The sequence below is a fragment of the Crinia signifera genome, chromosome 7, assembly GCF_055691185.1.
Source record: "Crinia signifera chromosome 7, ASM5569118v1, whole genome shotgun sequence".
Lineage (NCBI taxonomy): Eukaryota > Metazoa > Chordata > Amphibia > Anura > Myobatrachidae > Crinia > Crinia signifera.
Genome location: NC_139223.1, coordinates 92,787,108 through 92,802,933, shown reverse-complemented (window position 1 = coordinate 92,802,933; position 15,826 = coordinate 92,787,108). Strand labels below are relative to the sequence as shown.

General features: G+C 41.0%; 1 protein-coding gene across 1 annotated transcript in view; it reads left to right on the top strand.

The window, feature by feature from the left end:
- Window positions 1-15,826, top strand: part of TMEFF2 (transmembrane protein with EGF like and two follistatin like domains 2) — a 697,773-nt gene that overhangs the window by 376,950 nt on the left and 304,997 nt on the right. The window contains exon 5 of the mRNA XM_083153496.1: window positions 3,719-3,815. Within this exon, the coding sequence (XP_083009622.1) occupies window positions 3,719-3,815 (97 nt within the window). The remainder of the gene's footprint in view (window positions 1-3,718; window positions 3,816-15,826) is intronic.

The window sequence follows — 15,826 nt, the reverse complement described above, 5'->3', positions numbered from 1 at the left end:
TTACAGTGCTGACGTCTATTTATTTTCCAAGTAGAAACTAGTATGACACTGAATTATTTAGTATACAATAGATTATAATAAAGTGCAGAATCCTTCCTAACAAAAGATGTTCTTTATGAAATTATAGGATGTCTGACCTGTCTTGTAATAGTAGATACTGTGTAAATAAAGTAGAATGCGGTCGATCATACTGTTTTTTAGTTCCTTTTACAATCTAGCAGAGTAACAGAAGGTTACATCAATGTGATAAGCATGTTGTCACTATATTTTAGTAAACAATTTAAAATAAGTATTATTTCCTAAAAATTTTTTTATAAGACAAGAATATTTTCAATGCATTTTTTTATGTTTCTTTGAAAAATAATTTGCATCAAACATTTGATAGTAGTATATGTGATAAACTAATATATTGTGTTTAAGTGACAGAGCTGCAGGGCTACTCTCTGAGCCCTCCCTAGGAGCTTAACTTAAATCTCCCATGCTAAATCGCTATGCTTAATCGCTGGTGCACATCACTGACACTTTCTGAGCGATTTGGATTCCAGAAAGCTCAGGGGGAATCTCCAATGCTGAATATCCCATTTTAAATCTCTGGTACAAATCTCTATGTGTGTAGACCCCATTACTCTGAATGACCATTGCAGAGGTGTTAAACCAATCTTAAATGCAAAATATATTATCCTTTCCATCTCAAGCAGTAGCCATATTGCCATCTTACCTACATTTATGCAAACGTATAAAATAAATGGTGTTGGCCCAGAATAAATATCATTCACAAATATATGCTGCTGCATCTGAAATAGGGGGGTATGCACTCCTGGTCGAAGTTTTTTTTTTGGAGAGAAGTTTAGTTATTTTGGTCGTAAATGTTGTCATTTTGCTTTCATGTATTCATTGTAATGTTTTCGGAACAGTCGTCTTCACATCGCATGTATTTTGTTTTAGTTTCTCTTGCACATTTAAATGTGCCTTTTGCAACCAACTGAGCCGATTTGTGCTCAAACTGTGGGGATATCTTCACAAACCTATTCAATGTTCAATATTCCAGATGTTTACATCAGCTTACAAACACTTTTCCGTCTGTTACATCTAGACAGTTTTGATTGTCGTCACATGGTACTGAGATAAATTTCACTGTCAATTTTGATGTTCATGTTAGTAAATCATGTATTGATGCATCACCTATGTATTGTGGCTTTTAATTGGTAGAAAAATTCCTTTTTGGAGGCATTTTATGCTTTCAATTAGTGCAACATTACTCCTAGCACCAAAAAAATACTACCAGAAAAGGTACACATCTCAGCTCTGAAAGACAAAAATAAAAAACAAATCTAAAAACCAATAAAACCAAATGAGAGCATGTTATAAAAGCAAGAAATAAAAAACCCATCAATAACCTTACTTAAGTAAAAATCCAAACAAATGCAAGCCTGAATCTCCTCCACTAGCTTTGTGTACTGTCCCTGGTCCTGAGCATGGTACTCCTCTCAGGGCCGGTGCTAGCCACCGGAGCGCCCCAGGCGGGGGGGTCGCCCCGGCGCCCACTGTCGCGCCGTTACCGGGGGGGAGGTGATGGGGCTGGATGATGCGGCCGCTGCGGGAGTGGGGTGGATGATGTGGCTACTGCGGGAGGGGGGGTGGAGGATACGGTCGCTCCGGAGGGGGAGGAGTGGGAGCGGTGCGGCGGCAGCTGCCGAGTTTGCTGGGGGTGGGGGGGAAGCAGCTCACCTGCTGGTTGCCATGTCTCTCCATAGCAGCGTTGGGCGGGTGGGTTGTTAGAAGTGACAGGGGGAGGGTGTGATGAGGCGAGGTTGCTGGGTTGCCGACGAGGTTGCCGCCCTAGGCAAATGCTTAGAGCTGCCTAGTGGTGGCGCCAGCCCTGACTCCTCTGCTTTCCAAATAAAGGACTGCACCACACTTTCCAAGTTCTACAAACTCTGCTTCACTCGCAGCCAAATTGAAACCACCTCCTACAATCTTGCAAAATGGTAGTGTCCCACGTGGCGCAGGCATTTATATATGGTAGTAGCCGTCGAAGTGGGAATACGACCTAGCAATGCCTACATTGCACCTCATAGGCCAAATATTGAGAAGAGGCATATTTCCTGTATGAAACATTGCATAGGAGTGGTAAGAGGCTCTCGCACTTCAGCGCAACAGTCATGCAAAATACAAATGCAGAAAATTGACTATTCATTTAATTGCATACCCCCATAATCTAGGTACAGTATGCTCTCACCTCAGACTGGAGAAATTTTAACTTGAATTGACATATTCAAGTTTGTACAAATAAACTAAATAAATAAAGAAAAATCACTGGGTATCATTATTAAAGAAATTAAAACAAACATAACCTATTTCATTCTAATAAAACTAAAGAATATTTATCTATTTGCCCGCAATGGGAGTGTGCACCGGCTATATATCGCCGGGTGCGCGCTCATGTTTTTACCCCTGTAGTGATCGCTGGTCGCAGGAACATGCTCCTGCGACCAGCTGATTTCCACTGCCGGGCTCCCCCCGGCAGTTTCTTTTTCATCAGCAACCATCTCTGGTCGCTGATGAACAGGAGAAGACACAGAGCAATATATTGCTCAGCAATATTTTGCTAGCAATATATTGCTGAGCAATATATCTCCCCCGTATGTACGGGGCTTTAGTGCACTGTGCCACAAGACTTTTGACCCTGGATGATGGAGACTGCACACAGGCCTCCTCCTCTCCTAAAACGCCCCTGGACAAGACTATGCAGCACAAGTGAAAATTACCATTAATAGTACTATTTTTATCTGTGGTGAATTATTGTAATTAACACTTGTACCATTAAGCCTGGCGAAGAGATAAACTGGAGATAAAGTGGAAGGAGATAATGCACCAGCCAATCAGCTGTTATTAAAATATGGCAGTTGGGAGTTGATTGGCTGGTGCGTTATCTCCTTTCACTTTTTCTCCACTTTATCTTCAGTCTATATCTTCGCCAGGCTTAATAAATCTGCCCAATAATTTTCTAATAATAAAAATAATTCTTTATTTCTAATTTTTTTTTCTGAAATGTGTTTAACAAAGGTTTCTATTTTTCCAATGGCCTTTATTGTTTCTGCTATAAGTTTAAGGATCAATTGACATTTCTGTTTTTGTTCAAATGTACTGATTATTGTATTTGCTGTAATTGCAAGACTTTTTTTCTCAAACAAATGAATTAATTAACTTAGAAACTCAATCAGTTGCTTCCATTTTTATAAAAATATACATTACGGAAAATAAGCAAACAGACAATCCATGCCTGCAAAAAAGTACAAATTAATGTACAGATAAATAAAAAAGGTTGAAAAAATATGGTTAACTTGACATTCTTTATAACATTTTTGGTTTAAAAATGTAACATCTTTAATTACAATAATTAATTATTCATATGTAAAATCTAAACAAATATCTGAAGCTAGGATAATGCTAGATTTCATGTTCTAGAATTTACAGTATTTTGCACTTGTCATTGGCCTATGCTGTGCTGTCTACTTGTGTTATACTTGTGACCTGAACTACAGCAACATTAAATGAAATCAAACATATTGCACTATCTTAATGCCAATTTAAAACTATTGGTGTTCGATCATGATCCTCATGGTTTTGTTAGAATTAAATCCCTTTATCCACCACAAAAGCCCAAAATTGGATTGACAGGTACAATATTGATTGTGTTGATGTTTGTATCTTTCAGCAAATGAAGGCTCTGGGGAAACCAGTCAAAAGGAGACATCAACCTGTGACATTTGTCAGTTTGGAGCAGAGTGTGATGAAGATGCAGAAGATGTCTGGTAATGGTTTATTCAATTACTGATATATGTTTGTGTATTTCCACAAACCATGTAAAATATGACAAATCATTCCTTATTTGCAAGTCTATGTCTGCTGGAGTATATATTAATTATGATATTTCATTCACTTTTCAATGAATAGTTTTTGTATTTGCAAACAGACTTATTGCATATCACAGCGCACACAATAAAGTACACTAAATGATATAGGTTGAGTATCCGGTATCCGGATGTCCATTATCCGAATTATTCCAAAAAATGTGTTTTTTTTGGAATAGTTTGAATTTTTTTTCTCCCCCCCAGACCCTTTTTTTATAATTACCTAGTCCTCCGGTGTCCATGGCAGGCCTTCAGCTTCATCTCCAGCGTCTCCAGCAGTCCCAGGAGTGCATTGCGCGAGTTCCCAGGTGCGCCGGTGATGTCAATGGTGCGCCTGGGAATTCGCGCAATGCACTCCTGGGACCACTGGAGATGCCGAAGATGAAGCTGTAGGCCTGCTGTGGACGCCAGAGGACTCCATGGACGCCAAGGGACCATCGGGGACCCACCAGGGGACAGGTAAGTATGCAATAAAAAAATTATTCCAAAAACTGGAAAAATCCCTTATTCGGAATGATCGTGGTCCCGAGCATTTCGCATAAGGGATACTCAACCTGTATAGGTGAATCAGAAAATGGGAATTTGTTTTCTCAATCTATTTTATTACATAAACACACTGCATTTGGAATGGTGTGCCCCCTAGGGTGCACCAACAGGCGCTATCAAGGGTGTCTCGCTAAGAGCTGCCACTTAGAAAGGGGTTGTCAGCCCCAAGGACCAAGCAAAAAAGGAAAAGGAAGTGGCGCTGGTTTGATGAAAGGTATAAATGTTTAATAACAATTAAGAATAATAAGTACAATTGCACAATATAAACAATATAAACAAGTAAAAAATGAAATATAAATTAATTGGGAATCAAGTGGATAAAAACAAATGAATTTGTTATGACTGGACCGGAAGCTGAATTGATGAATTGAGTGATGTGACCAGTTCTGTGGAATAAAGAGATATAATGATGCAGATAATCAAGAGGCCCACTGGGCTGATAGTTACCACACAATGTCTCAGATGGTCTAGTCCCAGATACAATTAGGAGGGTGTCCTCAATTGATTGCGGTGGTGGGGCCACAATGGGCAATGACCCTATGTTAGCGGGGGCTTCGATGGTGTATAGCCAGATACTTCCCACTTCGCTAGAGCTCCCAATTGGATGTTGTTAAAAGGCAGGTTTCCTCAAGGTTGGTAGACTTGGATGGTAAATGATGTAAGCGGCCAACCTCGATTCCTGCGCTCAGTGTGACCAATGTGTCCAGCTGGGATAATGACCATTGGTGGTAGTGAGCTGAGAGAGCGTGGGTGATGAAACAAAGGTGATCCAGATGGTCTGGGTGGGCGAAGGTATTCAATAGATACAATTAATCCGGTCCAGAGTAACTCCTAACGCGTTTCGCTGCTTGAGGGGTGCAGCTTTTTCATTTGGCCTGACTCTTGGTGAAGTTAAGATGCTGAGGTGTACAGTATTTTTTATTATCTAATCCAACATCTATCTACCAAGTATGAATGTCATTTGCAGAGTCACTTATTCGTGCATTTGTCACAAAGGTGTTTATAGTAGTATCAGCATCCTGACAAACTGTAGCAAAGACAAGAAAAACCACAAGAATTCAATTCTCTTTTCTGTTACTTTACAATGGCTTTGCACTGTTGTTATAAAATGTGGCAATTAATTGATAATTATGACAATGTTGTATTGCCATGTTCTTCTTGCTCATTAAAGGTTAATACTTGTACATTGGCTATGGTAAAAATAACATTCCTTTTTTTTACATGGCTAAGGTGACAAATGCACATAGTCATTTATTTATTTATTAAAAGTTTCTGATATAGCACACACATATTCCGCAGCGCTTTACAGAGAATATTTGAATATTCACATCAGTCCCTGCCCCAGTGGAGCTTACAATCTACATTCCCTACTACATGTAAACTCACACACAGACATTCTTGGGTTAATTTGTTGGGAGCCAATTAACCTATAAGTATATTATTGGATTGTGGGAGGAAACCGGAGTACCCGGAAGAAACCCATGCAAGTACAGGGAGAATATACAAACTCTGCATTCCTTTCCATGGTAGGATCAAACCCATGACCTCAGTGCTGTGAGGCAGAAATGCTAAACATTACACCATCCGTACTGCCGTACAAAGTTTTTCAGTCCCAAATTTCCCATCACCATGTAGCCTATGCTGTATATACCATATCGTAAATATCCTTCCTTATAGCCTCACATGCCAACAGGAAACTTGCTCTTATTTATAAAATTTGTTCTCTCCTCATTTCTAGTGTGTCCATATAACCACAGGGCAAAGTGCTAGGGCCATAATATAATGCTATATAGTCCAATGGGGATGCGCTCATTAGGTCTGCAAGCATTAGGTTGATAGTCATTAGGTCGACCACTATAGGTTGACAGTCACTAGGTCGACACACAAAAAATCATGAAAACACATGTCGACCTAACGCTTGTGCCAACCTAATGTCGAGCTAGTGACTCTCGAACTATAGTGGTCGACCTAATGACTGTCGACCTAAGTTCTGTCGATCCTATGACCTATACCTGTCCAATGTGCAGATGTCTCTTCATACATCTTTGCTGCTGTTACACCAAACAGGGCCTCTTGGCACAGTACGTTCTGTAAGAATCTTATAGTGTTGGGTGTGACTATGAATCTGCATAAATTGCTACAATGTAGCAGCCGCAGATTTTTTCCAATGTACAAGTGTCATATATGAAATGAATAAGCACTGTCTCCTTGAGCATCCTAGTTACATTGCATTGTCATTATGTATTTTCAGAAAAAAACACCCAACATTAGCAGAGGTGCACAGGACTTGGCTGCTTTTTGAGGCTAGATGTGCCCTCTTTTAGAGTGGAAGTTCTCATAAGCAGGGCCATCTTCCCTGGGATAAAGGGCCCAAATCGTATAAGTGAATGGGCCAGCTTTACATAAACCATGTTCAATGGCACCAAACCTCTCAGTTTATTTCCACCCTGATAGTTATATCAGTGTTGTCAGCTGATGCAGCTATGTTCATGTACCCTGTACTTGTCCTCTATTGTATTCATTGGTAAGTCATTGGTAATTGGGTGCTGCAGATCCCTTGTGGCACCATATAATTAAGGGATGATAATAATAATAATAATAATAATAATAATAATAATGTATGAGGCTATATTTGTAGAGGTGTGGATTGGAAATTTAGACTGAACTATTTTGGCCATGAAAATATTCTAAAATATGTTTCATTTGTAGGTGGCCAAAAGTATTATTTATTTATGTATTATCCATTACTAGCTATTTACATAGAACACACATATTCCGCAGAATAATTGAACATTCACATCAGTCCCTGGCCCAGTGGAGCTTACAAGCTATCTAACCCTAGCATATGTACATGCACACACAGACATTCAAGGGTTAATTTGTTGGGAGCCAATTAACCTACCAGTATACCAGATTGCGAGAGGAAACCCGGAGTACCCGGAGAAAAACTACGCAAGCATGGAGAGAATATACAAACTCTGCACAGTTAGGGCCGTGGTAGGATTTGAACTCCTGACATAAGGGAGTAATACTAACCATTACACTGTCCATGCTGCCCAGATTTTTAAAATCAAGTGGTATGCAAGGAACTCTCAATGTCATGGCCCCTTTGTCTGCCTGTATTCTTATTCTGACATTTATCACTTGCATGGTAATTGAATTGGGTATTTAGTGTCAGTCGCATGAAGTGACCCTGGAACCCCAGTAATGTCATTATTATATTAGCCTGGCAGAGACAACAACCACCCATTGTTTGTGGTAGACCACCATTTTTAGATGTCATGTGCCACTGAGCTGGGCACAGTCAAACACATCATTGTGCATGTACCCATACCCACCATAATCCACCACAACACCAGCTCTTTGTGTCCACACCATGGCTCTCATTCAAATTCACAAATTTACCCGTTTGTTCGCACGGGGAGTTTGATGTTTAAATCTGTTATGTGCATGTGCAGGGCTTCAATGCGGGTGCCTTCGGAGACATGCATGGAAGGCATGTAGAAGGTTGGTAGGGGGCATTCGCATGTGAAAATGAGAACGCTGGGTGCGCCCAGGAAAATGCTGGGTGTCCCCATGCGTACAGGGGCAGCCACCTGACTTTCTGCCTGCCGCTAATCTAAGTCATCAAAGACTGATTTCGATTAGCAAGCACTACAGAAATTTCAGGCCTGCACACAAACCTGCAAATGGATTTTTATGCAAAACATCCATTCTCAGTGCTGTGGGGACAGTCGGCGTGTAGCAACGTCCAGTGTTACAAGGCTCGCAAAGCAACAAACTAATGCTGTTTTGTGAGCCAACCAGATTGAGGGCCCATATGTATCTAGTAATGGGGAGAAGGACCTTGTTGCGAGGATATTAGGGTTACTTTAGGGGTATAAGTTAGGGCATCAGTGATAGGGAAATAGGATTTGTGCAGTGAATTTTTTTACGGTAATCAAGCTAGGTTAGGTTATTAGGCATAGGGTATTAAGGGTTTGAAGGATTTAGCTGTTTGGGTTAGGGGCTTAGGGTTGAGTTGCGGGGATGTTGTGCTTCCTTGATTTACTGCTCTAAATATCTATGTGTAGTGTAAGAGTATGCATTTTTCAACTGGTGTGTAAGGTGAAATTGCAGTCTCCAGTGGTGTATCTATAATGGGTGCAGTATGCACAGAGCACACAGGCCCCTGAGTCCCAGAAGGGCCCACACCATGCATGCTGCATCCATTTTTCAAATACTTACCCTCTGGAGTCCAGCGGTGGTGACTATTTTTCTGGTTATCTGTGCATGTGCAGTAGGGTCTGAGTGCTCTAATGCTGCTCCCGGTGCTCCATTCACTGCTTCCGGCAGAGACGAGGGAGCCCGGCTGGAGGAGGCTGCACATGGGCCTCCTCCTCTCTTAAACACCTCTGCTTTACACACTCATCTAGACACCTAGATCCTGTCCACTCCAAGAAAAACAAGGTCATGAACCAATAATTCTGAGAATGCAGCAAATTGACTAGAGACTAGTGACAATGTTGTCAAGCAATGTTCTTTGATAGGGTGAGAAATGCTTGGACAAAAAATGGTTTCATCCACTGTATGTAAGCAATCAATTTACTTTAAATGTGATAAAGGCATTAAGTATACTACCAAACACTTGGGACATGATTTTGTATACAATCCTGATGGTCACCCAAATGAGCATTTATTATTAGACTCTGCAGATGCCAAGGTGCTCTAGTGATGGTGCCTGCAATCAGGAATAAACATATAGTGCTATGGATTGTTTAAGGTATCTTGCCTGGAGCCCAATGAGGGGCCCTGGATGTCAGTATGAAGATTGGTGGCTGGATGGAGCTATACACCACTTAGATTGTATGGAAGTATGTGGAGAGACAAGCTCAGGAGGGGCATGCTTTTGTTTTTTGAATGGATGGCCACTTCTTTGCCCATGGCATGTTAAGATGGCTGTGGCAAGGAAGAGGGTTATAGCATAAGACAATCCCAGACTAGCCTCCATTCCAACTCATTAAATATATTTCATATTTCATTTTGCTTTTTGGTAGCATTAGTTTTTGGTTCAGTTTTCTTGGTAGAAATGGTGATCAATATATTTTTAAGCTATGCAACATTATCAGTAGGGTAGGGTAGAGCAGCAGGGCAGCGCCGGCTGCAGAAGGAAGTCAGCAGCGGCCACACTCCCCACTCCCCCTCCCTCCATGGAGCCAGTCAGTGGTACCCCCCTACCGCCCTTGACCAGTTTACCTCCACCGTGGAGCAGGGCCGCGGTGGGCAGCGGTGGACACACCAGGAGGTCAGCGGCGCCTGCGCAGGACCTCCCACCCCTGTGGAGCCAGACAGTGGCACAGCACCTTCCCTACCTCCCTGGAGTAGTTCAGTGGCAGCAGCACCCCCCCCCAACCCCCCCAGTTCAGGGGATGCAAGACGTCAGTAAAAGCCTGTGGTGTCCTATGCAGGGGGAGCAGCCTGTGGTGTCCTATGCAGGGGCAGCCTGTGGTGTCCTACACAGGGGGAGCAGTCTGTGGTGTCCTGTTATTATGTAGGGGGAGCAGCCTGTGATGTCCTATTACTATGCAGGGGGAGCTGCCTGTGGTGTCCTGTTATTACACAGGATGAGCAGCCTGTGGTGTCCTGTTATTATGCAGGGGGGGCAGCCTGTGGTGTCTTGTTATTATGCAGGGGGAGCAGCCTGTGGTGTCCGTGTATTATTATACAGGGACATTTACCAGTAGCTGCTGCATTTCCCACCCTAGGCTTATACTTGAGGCAATACATTTTCCCAGTTTTTGTGGTAAAATTAGGTGCCTCGGCTTATATTCGAGTTGACTTATACTCGAGTATATACGGTAAATGTAATGTAAGTGTGTTTGGCTTACTGTAATAAACAAAACATAGAAATAAATCATTAATTTAATACATAAAGCAAATACATTTATGTACAGTTGTTCCTTTAGTAATGCTTCCTGCACCTTATTTTCTCCAAGCTTTTGTACATATTGACAGACTGCTGATTATAGTTTATACAATACAACAGATTCTGACATTTGCTTTTCTGGATCTGATGTGTGTTAGCTGTGAATAATGTTCATTTTTAACAGCAGTGATTTTCTGTTACATTCTCTGGCTAGAAAAGGCTACTTTTTATTTCAGTTAGAATGATTATAGAATTAAACAATCACTTTGACTGAAACATAGAGTGTTATTCTGGTTGATTAGCTCGGATGCGAATTTGCCCCCTTGTGAGTCAACCAGAAGCCACCTTGCGAATGGTGGTACGCCCACCTCCCCTCGCAGTGTGAGTTAGTGTGCAGGGCCTGCGAATGTATGTTTAACATATACATCTATTCGCAGCCTGTGGGTGAACACCCACTTTATCCGATGGTTGCCGACAATGTAATGATGTGGAACATGCACTCATGTCTAAGTGAATCTCAGTTCACTCAGATTTACCTGCACCCTTTGGAGGAAGTGAGTGGGCAGCTGACATTCGGTGATGTCAGCTGCCTGCCTCTAGCACCGACATCACGGCCCGATTACCATGGGAACGCCCAGCGTTTACATGTGAGCACCCATGAAATGCTGGATGTTCCCATGGGCATGACTATCCGCTGCCGCCCCACACCTTGGGTGCGTGCACCCAGTGAGTAGTCTGTTCACTGTGGCATTTGTGGGACCACAATCAACATGTCTCCATCTACAGTGCCCTTTTTCAAGACATTAAAAAAGAGCACTGTAGATGCCTGAAACATTTTGGTGAGTGGAAGGGCATCTTAGGTTGATTGTGACCTTATCTGTTTTTTTGATCTTGTATTCAATCTTTCCCCAATCCAGATATAGAGGAATGATTGTTGTGAGTTTTTTTTTTTTTATATTTCTTAGCTGCTTTTATGGTACTTTGAATGTTTTTCAAATATTTTGTATTTATTCATTCTGCTGGAATAAATATTTATGGATAAATGGATGGAATGGATTCCTTGTTTATGAGTCGGGAAGAACAATAAAGAAAACTTTCAAAACATAGGGTTTTTGAACTTGTGATGACATTTACATTGGAGAAAAAGGGGATTACTTTGAGGTCCCGGCTGTATCATGTACCTTTGATGAGAACATAGGTTATTTTTTAAGGTACTGTAAGTATCTGGTACACCATTGATTTCCCCAGTTCTGTGATGATATAGAGGGCTCACAAAGGAGGGAGCTTACCATAAAAGAACCTGCTATATGAACACAGGGCATGTTCACAAGGTTATTGTGGAAATTGTGAATGCCCCCTAGACATAAGAGGAGACGTTCGGATTGACACACTTATCACAACAACTGAATTCTTTCTTCTTCCTTTTTGGAATTATATATGTTTTTATAGAGATATCACTGTTGTTTGTGTTCTATTGTTTGGTTGTATTGATAATATGATGTGGTATACCTGGTTACACATGTGTCGGCTGCAGTCTATAGGTGCAGTTGGAATTTCTTCCAAAAACTGTTTGTCTATCTTATCATAAGGTATGTGATCCATCCTGAATTAAACCCTAAATTATGGTTTTGCAGACTCTCTTTATACTCAACAGCTAACCTTTGCAGCATAGCTCCCAACGTACAATCTCAATTTGCATATCCTGGAAGGGTGGGGCTTCGATATGAGAATGATTGGGAGATTATTGTGTAGAGAGTTATTTTGCCAGTCGCTCAGTGCAACGTTAGGGGAGATTACAATGGAATGCTATTAGAAGACAATGCTCTTTGAGAAATAATCTGCGACTGCTGTTGCAAAGTTTTCTTTTATACTTATCCAGAAAGAAGATGCAGGTGTCTAGTGGCATAACAAGGGTATTTCATGATGATGCAATTTACAGCACTTGAATCATCATACATCCCATCTATCCCATTTCATTAGGAAGTGAGTACTCCAAAAACAATGTTGTTCTGTGAGTAACAAAAGTTGTACGCAGTGTAAGTCTGGAGCATGAAGGTGGGGCCCTTGTTTTTATGTGGTGTGGCCAACCACCACACACATTTGGTTAACCATTGTGTGAAATTCATTGTAGTTTCTATAGAAGCGAACCAAGCTCCCTTGGTTCTCAGTGGTGCTGCTCCACCAGGTAACTAGCCCTTTAATAGAGTATTATTATAATAGTTTAATGTACTGTATAATTTGAATGGGCAGTTTGGAACCAGACCTAAAAGTGAAAGTCTTCCCTCAGGCAGTGGAGCTTGCGAGCCTCTACCGACCTACTTCTACATTATGAATTGTTTTTCCTGGTTTATATCAGAGTAGAATAATACAACTTGTGACCTTTTTATCCAGGAACAGATATTTGTAATTTGTCATTTCTGTTGTGATAAGTAAAAACATCTACATTCTGTATACTATTTATATCTATATTGGAAATACTAGTGTTCCTTTAAATAAATGTTGGGAAAACAATGTAAAATGGACCCCTCTATCAGCTTTGCAGATATTTCCCTATGGACTAAAATTATTCCATACAGTATATATAAAATGAATCCTCACACATGTGCACTATGATCCAGTGCAGTTGAGCGATAATAGAATTTGAATTTGACGGCAGATAAGAACCACTTGGCCCATCTAGTCTGCCCCTTTTTTTAAACATGTTACCTCAAACCATATTTGATCCTTATTTTTTTGTAAGGATATCAATATGCTTATCCCAAGCATGTTTAAATTGTACTACTGTATTTGCGTCTACCACCTCTGATGGTAGGCTATTCCACTTATCTACTACTCTTTCTGTGAAAAAATTCTTCCTCACATTTCCCCTGAATCTTCCTCCCTCTAGTTTCAGTACATGTCCTCGTGTTCTGTTGCTCCTCTTCCTGTGAAGAATGTCTCCCACCTGTACCTTGTTAAAACCCTTGATATATTTGAAAGTTTCTATCATGTCCCCCCTTTCCCTTCTCTGCTCTAAAGTATACATATTAAGATCTTTTAGTCTTATAGAAACATAGAATTATATAGATAATCAATTGCTTTGTTAATTTGCAAAAAAGCAGTCAGTTCTGAATAACCCCTTGAATCAGCTATAGTCATCACAGTTCTATTTATAGAATATAAACTTTGTACCTTGGCACTTTGGGCTGTATTCAGACCTTCTTGCTAAGCAGCAGGTTTCAACATGCCTACGTTTGCATGGGGGCATCCAGCGTTTTTCTGGGTGCAACCACCATTTTTGTTGGAATGCCCAGTAAATGCTGGACGTTCCAAGGCAACAGCCCCTTTCCTGTCCCCTACCCACCTCAAAATGTAAACGCATCAGCAAGTGTGATACTTGTGAAGGCATTCGCACAGCAGGTCTGAACATGTGTATTTTGCTGATACGCATGCACAGACCCACACCATCGGTCCCTGGACCGTATTCGCAAACAAGCAGTCAAACCTGATTTACCCCCTTTATGTAATGAAACTTAATTTCTTAGAAGAATTAGCTACAATTTCTATTTGCCATAAGTGGTAAGATATATTGGGGGAAAACCTATTTTTTACACATTCGTATTTTCGGGATTTACTATCCCGAAAATACGGCGATTCATATTCGTATATTGATGGCACATTAGTATTTGTATTTACAAATATGAATGGATACACCATCAATAGAATACGACAGGTATCACCATTCAAAAGAATGGTGATTCCTAATTTACTAAGCGGCCGTATTAAAATATGGACGCTAATTATCGGTAAACGGACAATAATTGCCGGCCAAATATGCCAGGAAAATAGATTTCAATTTCCTGGTGGATTTGGCAGAAGACTGCACGGATCAGTCACATTCAGCGCTTCTGACTGCGAATGCCGCTATTGTCCACCTACCGGCCAATCAGGAGCTGCTAGGCCGCAAGCTGGGCAGTAGCGGCATTCAGGGGGAGGAGCTGCAGGATGTAAACAAAGTCATCCTGCTTCTTCTCCGTGTCCGTGATGGATCGCGTACTGGCGTTTTCTTCTTTTGTTAAGTACGTGGATGCCTAAGGGGAAAGAAGAGGACCGGTCCATGCCTAGGAGATGTAAGTATGGTTTGCCTCCATAGGTACCCATACTGGAATTCTACTGGACAAGGGGACTGATCTTCAATCAAGATAGGTAAGTATGGATGAATGGACTCCGTGTGAAATAAATTTTTATTTTTCATATGTCAGTGTGCTTTAATTTAACTATTGGTTTTGCTGTGGAACTGAGAGTCCCAGCAAGCCCATTAATGGGCCACATGCTGGGACTTGTGGTTCTCAAAGTCCAAGTATGCATTCCAGGCTTGCTGGGACTCATAGTTCCACAGCAAAACCCAATGGTTTTCTCTATTTTTACATATTTAGTCAGCTCGATGCCCACCGCCCAGGGTCATCGAGGACAGCCCCAGGCTTCAGCATGGGCAGGTAAGTTCTGGAGGGGAGGGACCCCTTTTTTTGGCGGGGGTCTCCACTTCCCCAGGACACCTGCCCATGCTGACTGGTCACGGGGTGAATGCTTTGTATAAAAAGTATCCCCCCGGCTGTGGCATTACCCTGCTGGCTGGTTGAGCCTGGTGCTGGTTCTTAAAATATGGAGGACCCCTACTCATTTTGTCCCCCATATTTTGGGAACCAGGACCGGCCCTTGGGCCTGGTGCTGGTTGTAAAAAAATACAGGGAACCCCTATGCAAATTTTTCCCTGATTTTTTACAACCAGGACCGGCTCTGTGAGCCTGGGGCTGGTTTTAGCTGTGGGGGGACCCCCACGCCATTTTTTTTTTTATTATTTATTTAGTTTTCTTTTTTTGTTTACACTGAAGCCTGAATGGATCTGACTGATCCATGCAGGCTAAAACCAATAAGAATTTGTATTTTAAAATATGAATTTGTATTCAAAAATACAAATTTGTATTCAAAAATACAAATTTGTATTCAAAAATACAAATTTGTATTTAAAATACGAATTTGTATTGGAAAATATAAGAATCAATATGCCATCGGATAATGGGAATCAGTGAAATACAACTGATTAGTAAATTATCCTCCGGAATACGAATGAAAACTACACCAGTCGTATTAATTCATATTAAGAATACGAATACGATTTTTCGTATTCGTATTCTTAGACAATTTCCCCCACTGTCTTTCATTTTGAAAACCAAGATGCATGACACACTATACAAAATGTACTCAGATATCTTGCATAATATAAAAAATAACACAATTAATCAGAATTTTAATCACAGCTTGAAAAGAGATAACATTGTGAGAGATTTGTTAAATACCCCCCTGACTATGTCAAATACAGGATACATTATATATAGAAGCAGTGATGAGATGGTCTGCTTCTAAATATACACTGAATTTAGTATTCAGATGGTGTTATAGTACAGCTAAAATATATAGGGAA